Source organism: Lipotes vexillifer, unplaced genomic scaffold (genome assembly GCF_000442215.2).
Source record: "Lipotes vexillifer unplaced genomic scaffold, Lipotes_vexillifer_v1.1 C27597518, whole genome shotgun sequence".
In the NCBI taxonomy this organism is placed as follows: Eukaryota; Metazoa; Chordata; class Mammalia; order Artiodactyla; family Lipotidae; genus Lipotes; species Lipotes vexillifer.
This window is the reverse complement of record NW_006782127.1, coordinates 1-11,925: the sequence shown is the minus strand read 5'-3', so window position 1 is coordinate 11,925 and position 11,925 is coordinate 1. Positions and strand designations below refer to the sequence as shown.

The 11,925-nt window shown below is 45.0% G+C and overlaps 1 protein-coding gene across 1 annotated transcript; it reads left to right on the top strand.

Moving 5' to 3' along the window:
• Nucleotides 1-3,444: 3,444 nt before the first annotated feature.
• LOC103088283 (serine/threonine-protein phosphatase 6 regulatory subunit 3-like) lies at nt 3,445-11,000 on the top strand (the record flags this gene model as incomplete). Its single annotated transcript, XM_007454997.1, has 4 exons — nt 3,445-3,559; nt 7,810-7,963; nt 9,353-9,459; nt 10,850-11,000. Coding segments are annotated over exons 1-4 (434 nt in total), but the record flags the coding sequence as incomplete, so codon positions are not given.
• Between the last annotated feature and the right edge of the window lie 925 nt (nt 11,001-11,925).

Below are 11,925 nucleotides of genomic sequence, written 5' to 3'. Positions count from 1 at the left end.
GCCAAAAAAAAAAAAAAAACCTGATTTATGCTGCCGATGGGAAATAAATTATTTAAAAACTTAAATTAAAAAAACTTTAAACAGGTTAAAATTAAAGGTAGAGGGATCTATATTAATATTAAAGTAGATTTCAAAGGCAAAGGATAAAGGAAAGGTCATAAAGGGGTTATTAGAAGGACATAATGCCAATTGTAAATGTCTACATACCTAATAACAGGGCTTCAAAATAGAGCAAAAACTGATAGAACTGTGAAAAGAAGTAGGCAGATTCCACAATTATATTCAGATATTTCAGTACGCCTCTCCCAGTAAATATATTCAAGTATACATGAAATATTTACCAAGAGAGATCATATTTGGGCCATAAAAGCAAGTCTCAGTAAAACGGTTTCAAGTCATACAAAATACACTGTCTGACCCCAATGGAATTAAATTAGAAGTCAGTAACAGATCTCTAGAAAATCTCCAGATATGTGGAAACAAATAACACGTGAGTTAAGGAAAAAAAATCATAGGGGAGGGACTTCCCTGGTGGTCCAGTGGTAAAGAATCTGCTTTACAATGCAGGGGATGCGGGTTCGATCCCTGGTCAGGAAACTAAGATCCCACGTGCCATGGGGCAACTAAGCCTGTGCGCCACACCTACCGAGCTCGTGCACCTCAGCTAGAGAGCCTGCCTACCGCAAACTACAGAGCCCATGTGTTCTGGAACCCCACACGCCACAACAACAGAGCCCACGTGCCCTGGAGCCTGCACACCACAACTAGAGAGAAGCCCACATGCTGCAGCAAAGAGCCTGCATACCTCAACGAATATCCCATGTGCTGCAACTAAGACCCAATGCAGGCAAAAATAAATAAATTAAATAAATGAATAAATAATCAATCAGTCAATCTTAACCAAAAAGAAACATTTAAAAAATCACAGGGGAAGTTGCACAGTACTTTGAATTGAAAGAAAATGAAAATACAGTGTATCAGGATTTGGACCTTGCAACTGCAACAGTACTTAAAGGATCATTTTTAGCACTAACTGCTTACATTAAAAAAGAAGAAACATCTCAAATCAGTGACCTCAACTTCCACCTTAAGAAATGACTAGAAATACAAAACAGAAAAACAGTAGGGAAAATCATTGTAACCAATGAGTCATGACTGAAAGTTGTTCTTTGAGAAGATTTATAAAACTGATACACCTCTAGACAGAATGGTCAAGGAACAAAGAGAAGATACACATTATTAATATCAGGAACAAGAGAGATGACATCACTGCAGATTCTACAGATACTAAAAGGATAATAAGGAATATTAGCAACTCTATGCCAATAAATCTGACAGATGATCTTTGAAAGACACAGACTACCAAATCTCAAGCAAAAAACGATAACCCGAGTTGTCCTATATCAAAGAAGTTGAATTTTTAGTATAAAACTTCCCACATACACACAAAAAAACTCAAGGTCCAGATGGTTTCTCTTTGGTGAGTTCTACCAAACATTTCAGGAAGAAATTACACCAGTTTGTACAAAAGCTTCCAGAAAATTCAAAAGGAGGGAATAGTACCCATCTCATGCTATGAAGCCACATCATTGTAACTTGATACCAAAAGCTGGCATTGCATTACATGATATGAAAAGTGACCTATTATTCTCATGAACATAGGTACAGAAACTCCTTTAAAAATTTTAGCAAATAAATGCAACGATACGTCATGACCATGCAAGGTTTATTCCAGCAATGCAGAGTTGGTTTAACATTTGAAAATCAGTCAAAAGGCATGTGGCTGAATCCAGCATCTGTTCCTGATAGGAATGCTCAGCAAACTGGAGATAGAAGAGCATTTCCTCAGCTTGTTGAAGGCTTCTCCAGTCAGCCTACAGTGAGCATCATACTTGATGGTAAAAGGTTGAATGATTTCCCCCCAAGGTCAGGAACAAAACAAGGATATCTGTTCTTAACCACTGCTTTTCAATACTGTGCTGGAGGTTCTAGCCAGTGCAGTAAGTCAAGAAAAAGAAATAAATGGTTTCTAGATTGGAAAGGAAAAGGTAAAATTACCTTTGTTCATAGACAATGTTACTATCTATGTAGAAAATGTGTTGTAATCTACGAAAAGACTACTAGAACAGTTAAGTGGGTTTAGCAAGATTGCACAATCTTGGATCAATATAATTGTATTTTTACATACTGCAGCCAGCTAATTAATTAGAATTAAAATTACTAAACAGTACTAGTCACAGTAGCATCAAAATATTAAATATATAGGGGTAAATCTGACAAAAGATGTGCAAGGGCCATACACTGAAAATTATAGAACAGCTGAGAGAAATCAAGACTTGATAAATGTTTAAGAATTGGAAGACTTAATATTGTTAAGATGCCAGTTCTCCCCAGATTGATCTAGATTCAGTGCAGTCCCAAACAAAATCATAACAGGTTTTTTTGGTAGCTATTGACAAGTTGATTTTTAAATTCATATGAAAACGCAAAGGACCTAGAATAACCAAAACAACTTTCATTAAGAACAGCATTAGGGTATTAACACTATCTGACTTCAGGGTACAGTAATTAAGACAGGGAATAGATCAGGGGGACAGAATAGAGAGCCCGTAAGTAGACCTACACACATATGTAGACATCTGATTTATGGTGGAGGTGCAAAAGCAGATCAGTGGAAAAAGGATAGTCTTTTGAAGACATAGTGCTGGAACAGTTGGACATCTATATGTAAAAAAATGAACTTAGTCCATACCTCTTACTGTATATACACATTAACCCAAAATGGATCTTAGGCCTAAATGTAAGACATAAAACCAGAAAACTTAATACTGGAAAATCTTTGTGACCTTGGGTTAGGCAAAGATTTCTAAGGTACAACACCAAAAGTGCTATACATGAAAGAAAATTTTGATAAGTTAAACTTTATCAAAATTAAGCACATCTATTCTTCAAAAGACACTTAAGAGAATGAAAAGACAAAGCATACACTAAGAGAAAACATATGGAAATCATATATCTGATAAAAGACTTCTGTGTAGAGCATATAAAGAACTCTCGTAACTATAGTAATAAAGACAACCCAATTTTTAAAATAGGCTAAAGATGTGAAAAGAACACTTGGGAAAGAAGATGAGCACTTGAGAAGAAGCTCAGCATCCTTGGTAATTAGGGAAATGCAGATTCACGCCACCAGGGGGCACCTCCACGCACCCTCCAAACAATGCAGTTGTTTAGATTATGATCTGTGGCTTCAAGCAAAGCCCAAGTGGTAGAACAGCGGGGGACCCAGAGTAGGATCAGTCTTAACAGAATGACGGGCAGATTGGATCCAGGTGAAGTGCAGTACGATCTTTTCGTTGTTGGAGGACTTTTGAATTCTTTGGATTTAGTTAGTGGCTGACAGGCAACATTAAATATTTTGGTCCTTTTTTCCTTAGCTCGGGGAGTACAGACAGTGAGGAAAGTACAGACTCTGAAGAAGAAGATGGAGCAAAACAAGACTTGTTTGAGTCCAGCAGCGCCAACACAGAGGATAAAATGGAGGTAGACCTGAATGAACGTAAGTTGCCTTCTTCCGTATCAGCCGCTGTGTGTTGGAGATGGCCTGCAGTATCTGAGATGTCTTTTGAAGGAATAGTTAAGTTGAAGCACGTGTTGTCATTTGAGTCCCCTTGAAGGTTTAAGACTCGAGGACCGGGCCTAAGGGAAGGAGCAAGTTACACCTTTGATGGGAGAGCATCTCTTTATGGTTTGGAAACCTTCTGTGTGAGTCTGGCTAGAGGATAGAGCACACTGGTAGGTCCGTCCTCTGGCTACAGAGACTGGGTACCAGAGCAAAAGGGGAAAGGCCGCAGATTCTGGAAAGATGAGGAAAGACTGATCTGTAGAATCAGGAGTGCAGTTAAACCAGAGGAAACACCTTAAAGCTCGAACAGTTTTAAATGGGTTCTCCACGGTTTATTTATGAATCCTGTAATCCTAAAACTTGTCCAGCTAAGTGCTTATTTATGTTTTGCGACTTGGCTAAGAAGACTTGTGTTAGCTGGCCTTATAAAAATACTGTTAACTTCTAAGAGTCCAGACAAATTTTCTTGTGCAAGAGCCATGCGGGTTGCTGCTAGGGCTTTCCTCAAGGCTGAAAGGGCTTCCTGTTACCCAGGAAGGCCTTTATGACTCAGTTCCAGAGGCTGAAACCCAGCTCTGGAGGTCAGGTTCAACCTCCTCGTAACCTCAGAGTTTAGCAGTAATCCAGCAAATCCCACGTGTTACAGATCCGAAAACGGAGTGCCAGAGAGGAAGCACAGATCCTCTGTCCCCTCACTCCTTTCCCAGCTCGCCTTCTTCACGAGGACGTGATACCGTCCCCGTCAGCACGCCTTTATCAGGTTCCTCCTGTGTGCCAGGAGCATAGAGCCTACTGACAAAATGGAGAGGTTTGCCGTGCAGTGTGATGAGGACGGCGGGCCGGGGGAGCTCAGGGGGAGCCCGGCTCACCCCAGGCACCTGCAGAGACCTCCCAGAGAATGGGATGCATAATAAGGACAAGTAGGGATCAGTCAGTTTGCACAGAAGGCAACTCATATGAAGGCGCAGAGCTGTTTAATGTAGCTCAGGAAAAGGGTGAGGTGGTGGAGGTGAGGCCAGAGGCCAGAGGAGAATTTTATCCTGAAGGCTGTAATCCTCCTCCTGAGGGTTTTACTAAGAATTACAGTATTTGATCTGTTTGGAGATGATCACTGTGGGCAGCAGCGTGAGAGCTGGATTAGAAAGGGCACACTGGAGACAGGAAAACCAGCAAGAGACTCACCATTACATGTGAGAAATGGCGAGGGCTGATCAGGACAGGGGCCAGGCAGCAGGGAGAAAGAGACAGGCCGGAGACCCTGATCTTTTAGCTCTAGAATGTGTGTGTGTTCACGTGTACGGTTCAGTAGTGTTGAGTATATTCACGTTATTGTGCAGTAGATCCTCTAGAACTTTTTTGTCTTGCAAGGCTGAAGCTGTACTCATTAAACAACCACTCCCCATTCCCCCTGCCCCAGCCCCTGGCAGCCACCATTCTACCTTCTGTCTCTGTGAATTTGACTCCTCTAGGGGCCTCATCTAAGTGGAATCACAGAGTATTTGTCCTTCTGTGACTGGTGTATTTCCCTTAGCATGATGCCCTCCAGGGTCATCCATGTTGGAGCGTATGGCAGGATTTTCTTCTTTTTTAAGGCTGAATAATATTTCAGAGTCTGTGGTTCTTTGAGGTCACTGGGTGGGTGATAAGTGACTTGGAGAGAGACCACACACTTGGTATGACTCACTACCACTGTCAACGGTGACGCTGGAGCTGGGTGTGGGGATAGGGAGAGATGGAGGGGGAGCATCCCGGATAAAGGTCCCATTCACCCTTACTCGATGGGGTGCGGCCTTTCAGGTCTCAGCCCTCCTGACTCTGCTCCTTGGGAAGGGCTTCCTTTGCACTGACAGGTCCACAGGGGTCGAGGTGGGGCCGGGGAATGGGGGGTGCTCCTCTCCTAGGGCTCTGAGCTGCCTCACCCCCTGACTTTGAGAGCCTCCGCCATCCCCAGCAATCTCTGTGGCTTCTTTCAGTGGTTTTTGGGACTGTTGAGTTTTTAATGTTAGACTAATTCTGGGGAGCTAATCTGGGAAAGAATATCCCAGAATGATAACAACAACAGGAAAGTCATTTTTTTGTAGCCTAATTTAGTTATGAAGTGGAACTTTGACTTGGATGGAATGAGTCTAGAACTTTGCATATGGTGGGCAGGGGAAAATGCCTGTCAGGTTGACCCTTCTAAGGTTGCAGGTGAGGTTTTCAGACATTCAGGTATCATCCCTTCTTGGTGCCAGTGGAGCCCAGCCGCACACACACAGAGTGCAGTGCAGGAAGCAGGCCCTCATTTAACCCTCAGGACTAAGCAGATGGTCGTATCCAAATTGAACAAATGAGGAAACCCAGGCTAAGGAGAGTTAAATAACTTGCCCAGAGTCACAGTGAGGCGGTGTGTCTGTAAAATTGGTGCACTTCTGCTGTACATAGGTACTTCTCAGTCACTTGTCTTGAGGAGAATCCCCAAATAGCTAGCAGATTCCCTAGTCGAGCATTCCTTGCTTACAGCCTGGAGCTTCCAAATTGTGATAGGAAACATCCCTGATAAAGAACAGTGGTCCCCACACCCAGCTTGTCCCAGCAAGGATTTGGGGACTCAGCATTGAGTACTGTGAAGGAAAGCATGGTGTGCGATGAGAGCGAGCAAACAAACAGACCTGATTTCATCTGAAGGGACACATCTCAGGTGTCGACATTTAAACAGAGACCGGCAGGTTGGACCCAAACTGCAGCATGAGAGGAGCAGCACAGAAAGGGAGCAGCGCCCCTGCAGTCCCGCCACTCCCACCTCTGAACGCACTCCTGTGCCTGCAGGACCTAGAGAGTCAACAAGAAAAAAACTCCTCTCTACTTTCAAAACTTCACTTCTGACACCAAATGTGTGAGTTTCCCACACAGACCATTTCTCCACACCAGCTGAGTGTCCTGTGCAGCTCAGTTCAGGCACTGACTACGTGGGCTTAGAGTCAGACCACACAGGTTAAGGGCTCAGTCCCACAAGATGGCTGCCCCGTCCCAGCCAGTACTTCTGACCAGCTGGCTATAAATAGGGAGTTCCCGTGACCTCTTTGGGTTTGATTATTTGCTAGAACTGCTCATAGAATTCAGAGAAGCACTTTACCTACTATTACCAGTTTATTACAAAGGATGTTTTAAAGGATACAAACGGACAGCCAGATGAAGAAGTAAATAGGACAAGGCCCAGAAGGGCCCCAGGCACAGGAGCTTCTATCTCCATGGAGTTTGTGATGTGCCACCCCCTGTCGCCACCCCGGAAGCTCTGAAGTCCGGCAGTTTGGGTTGTCATGGGGACCTCGTTAAGTGGGCATGATCGATTAAGTCATTGATCATTAGTGATTAACTTGACTTCCAGCCCCTCTGCCCTTCCGGAAGGTTGGGGGAAGGGGTGGTGGGCTAGGTCTGAAAGTTCCAACCCTCTCGCCACCTGGTTGCCCCTCGCCGGCCCCCACCCTGCGGCTGTCCAGGAGCCCCCAGCCGCCAGTCGTCTCATCAGCACCCGTCTGTCACTTCAGAGGTTCCAAGGGTTTGGGGGGGGTGGGTGGTCAGAGACCAAACACATGTTCCTTATTATGTCACAGGAAGCCTTGCTGCTGTTTGTGCTAATGGTAGTAGACTGCAGGGCGGCCGTGGAAAGCATGAGTATGGAGCGTGGCCGGGCGTGGACTGGGAAGCATTAAGGTTGTTTCCAGTTTACTGCAGTTGAATAGCCGGCATGCTTTTCTTTAAAAAAAATAAACTATTTATTTTGGAATAATTTTAGATTTACAGAAAGGTTGCAGAGGTTGTCAGGGAGTGGCTGTATACCCTTCACCCATCTTCCTCCCGATGTTAATATAACCTTGGTACATTTGTCAAAATTAAAAAATTAACATCGACGTGTTCTTTTATGTGTGGCTTTGTATTCTTGTGTGATAATCTCTATTGGAAAAAAAATCATAGAGAGGAATTGCCAAGGGATCAAAGGGAACACACAGTTTTATAATAGGGTAGATGTCACCAAACTGCCCTCCAAGTGGCTGTACCATGTCCGCTTCTCCCCACGGTGTATTCGAGTGCCCTTGGCCCACAACTGTGGGCTTTTCGTCATTGCACATCTGTTTTTGAAAAATACTTGTGTTATAGTAAACTACTGAGGTGTTCTCAAAATGAAATCCTTCCCCTCTTTTTAGCGCCCAGCTGGTCAGCCAGCTTTGATGTCCCCATGGAGACAACGCACGGTGCTCCCTTAGACTCTGTGGGCTCTGACGTCTGGAGCACAGAGGAGCCAGTGCCGACTAAGGAGACAGGCTGGGCTTCTTTTTCCGAGTTCGCGTCTTCCCTGAGGTGAGCATGTGCGCCAGCTCTCTAAAGCTTTCCACAGGAGAACCGAGGGTGCCATGGGTGTTGTTGACACTGTTGGTCACCTTGATTTTCTTCCAAGTTGAATATAGTGCCTTAAACAAGATAGAGCATCAGCAGGGGGAGGGATTGACACAGCTATGAGTTACAAGAACAGTCCTCCTCCTCCTTTCATCCAGGATGAACTGGGAAAGGAGTAGATGATAACAAAGTAGGCTGGGGAGATATGGCCAGCAAGTCAGTCAGCACAGTGCTGATGAAGGTGTCGGGACAGGCTTGGGAACGAGGTGAAGCCAAAGAATTCCTGGCAGACACCTCAGTGTGGAATATTACAGAAAAATGCAGAATATATCTTGAATTTAATAGATAATACGAGCTTGTATTTCGCTTGTAGCTGGTCTAGTGCTGTAAATTAAGGGGTGTGACATGTATGGCTGTCAATCTTGTTAACTGTAATTCTCAGTAACAGCAACCTATCATTTTGTAGTTTTCCTGAATAATATTGTCAGCATTTGAGTATTAACCATGGACTTCAATGTCTTGTTAGACTTACTTTGATTTGATTAAATTTTATTTCATCTACTGAAAAACAATCAATCTCCAGCACCCCATTTGAAAGACTTCGTTGCTTTCCCCATCCTAACCAGTGATGTTTTTAAACAGTCACTGGTAATGGAAAAGATACGAAGACAGACTGTTATGAGCTAGCAGGTACTGTTACAGACAAACCAAAGAGGCGACTTTACAGCACCTCTAATAATAGCAGCGAGCCGTTATGCAGAGGTAAAAGTGAGATTTATGGAAAATATCTCCAAAATATGATGAATTACTTCACTGACTCTTCCAGTGCAGGACAATCAGGTTTCCAGCTCTTGCTTTTCTGGTTACTTGAGAATGTTGTTGGAGCATCTTGCTTACCTTTACAAGCCCTTGTGCACAGGCCGTGTTTTCTCATTAAATATCATTAGGAGGGCCAGGCCCTCTAGGCAGTTTGGCTTGAGGTGATAAGGATTTTTGTAAAAATGGCACTGTAGATACAGTTCATATTGTACAGTGTACGCACTGCTGTGCCCACCCTGGGAGCCTGCTGATTATGTGACCATGAGGGGCTGGGGGCATTTTGAAACTGTCTAGATACCTCTGAGAAGTCCCTGTGTGACTGCCCTGCTGATTTAGCAGAATATTGGCCCACCCACACTCATCTGCTACTCCAAGCCTCCGTCCATGCTTAGATCTGTGTGTCATTCATTGGAGTCTATAACCAGCTGTGTCTCCCCAGTGGAACTGGAACTGGTGTTCAAAGGTTTTTTGGGAATAATGATAACTGATATCTGTTTCCCACTGCTAACCTCTGAATTTTCTGTCTTCTAAAAGTACAAAAGACTCTTTAAGGAGCAGTTCTCCAGTGGAAATGGAGACCAGCACGGAGCCAGTGGGCCCGCTGGCGCCCAGTGTGGCTGCGCTGGCAGTGCAGCCGGAAGGTGGGTGCAGAGAGCGCCGGGGCACAGCCTGTGGGCCGCTCCTTTGGTGGTGGTTCACACTGTAACTTTATGCTGAGTTTTCTAGATTGGAAAAGTTGTCTTTGTCCACAAAGCAGGTTTTTTTAAAAGTTCAGGGGCTCCAAGGACCCAGGAAAATGAGATGGTGGGTCTGATGTGGGCAGGGCTATTGAGGAAAAGAAGTTGTGTATGTTTGCCAGAACCACAGCCTGCTGATCCTAGAACAGTAAGGGATCTAAGTTACCAGTCATTCGGTTCCCTCAAGACAGGAAAGGAAACAGGCCCAGAAAGGATGAATGGCCTAGCTTACAGCACCCAGGGTGAATAAAACCAGAACTAGTCACGTGTGCTCCAAGCCCATCTTGCACCCAGCTCTTTCGTCCCTTGGAGTTTGCTTTCTTGGTGCATATGTGTATGTCTGGGCACATTTCAGGCTCTGTGGTGGTTTATTTTCTTCCCACCTTTGTGAATACGTGAAATGGTCAAGGGTATCCAGTAGCTATCTTTTTCAAAACATGCACTTGTTCCTTGCATAGGCCCTGAACTATTTTCAGCCTGATGAGGGGCGTGGGAGGTGGGGGGAGAGCATGGAGGTTAGTGAAGGGGCGAGGAGTGGGCGTGGATAGTATGTGGAGGGAACAGAGAAGCCAGTCCTTAGAAAGGAAATGAGAGTACAGGTAGAGGGCACAGGACCCAAGGGGCAGGAAATTAATAAACCCAGAAATTAGTATTTTGTAAACATTCTGTATATAGATGACCTAGTTTATCCCTCAGCGGTTCTACAGGTGGCTTCAAGTACCCCCATTTTGTGGATAAGAAAACGCAAGCATAGGTTGGGTCCTCTGCCCTGGGCTCTGAGGCTGGTGAGTGGTAGGTGGGAAGGCTGGGTATGAATTCAGGAAGTCTCCCTTCAGAGCCCACACTCATAACCAGTGTACCCCATGGCTCCCTCTTATAGAACAAAGAAATAATCCACAGGGAACCACAGAAAGGTAACTTTAAAAAAAGAAAAGAATAGGACCCAAGTGTGGGACAAGTGAGAGGAGAAGGGTGCATGGATAAACCACGAACTGGGTTCTGGTGGGTTGTGGTTGTAGAATATACGACCACCCGTCCTGCGCTGGGAATTGGAGAACATGAGGGGCAGGAGAGTTGACTGGGAGAAAGTTGGGTGTGCAGGTAGCTGGGGAGACAGGGGGACTCACCGGTCCCACGCTGCGGGGAACCCACGCAGCTTCTCTCCTGTGGGCATCGCTAAGAGGCAGCAACAGGCAGATCATGTCACTTTCCTCCTCCTTCAAGCAGTAGAGGTAACGTTGGGTGGCTGGGTCTGCACAGGTGTTCGTGACGTTCAGTTGTGTGTCCTTTTCAGCGCCAGGCAGCGTGGCCATGGAAGCCAGCTCTGATGGAGAGGAGGATGCAGAAAGTACAGACAAGGTAACTGAGACAGTGATGAATGGCGGCGTGAAGGAAACTCTGAGCCTCACTGTGGATGCCAAGACAGAAACCGCGGTCTTCAAAAGGTAACCTGGGCCACAGTGTGCTGGCAGCTTCAGGTTGTTGGAGGGGCAGGGGGGAGGCGGAGGGGACAGAGACCGCAGATACTAACAGCTTTAATTTGATTCAAATGTGGGTTCAGACATTAGCCTGACATCTTTCTAATATCTCCGTTAAATTCATTGAATCTTAACAAAGAGATGGAGTTTGGTTCATTAAGTGGTCCTCCCCCCCACCCCCGTTTTCTTTAAAGATTATTTATTTACTTATTTGTGGCTGCGTTGAGTCTTCATTGAGGCACGCAGGATCTTTTGTTGCGACACGCGGGCTCCTCTCTAGTTGTGGCGTGTGGTTTTCTCTCGTTGTGGCACGCGAGCTCTGTGGTTTGCGGCACGCAGGCTCTAGTTTGGGTGCGCGAGCTCAGTAGTTGTGATACGCGGGCTTAGTTGCCCCGCGGCATGTGGGATCTTCCCTGACCAGGGATCGAATCCGCGTCCCCTGCATTGTAAGGAGGATTCTTTACCACTGGACCTCCAGGGAAGTCCCACCCCTCCCCTTTTAATAGTGTTTAGAAGACTGTAGATTCAGAACACTGATGGATTCAAAATACATGAGTATAAAAAACTGACAATTTCTAGCCATGATAGGAATTGCACTGGATACAGGCAGCCTGCAAAGCTTGGACCATCTAAGCCAAAGGTTTGGTACTATACAGATCATTTTCTCCAGACATAATGCAGTCAGCAGAATTCAGCAGCAAAATGATAGCTTAAAAAAACATATTTGGAAATTAGCCTCACTTCTAAACTCGAGGATCAACAAGGAATCATAATGAAGATGAAAAACTTAAAACTGAAAGAGTAATGAAAAAGTTCTGTCAAAACCTACAGACTGGGCTTCCCTGGTGGCGCAGTGGTTGAGAGTCCACCTGCCGATGCAGGGGACACGGGT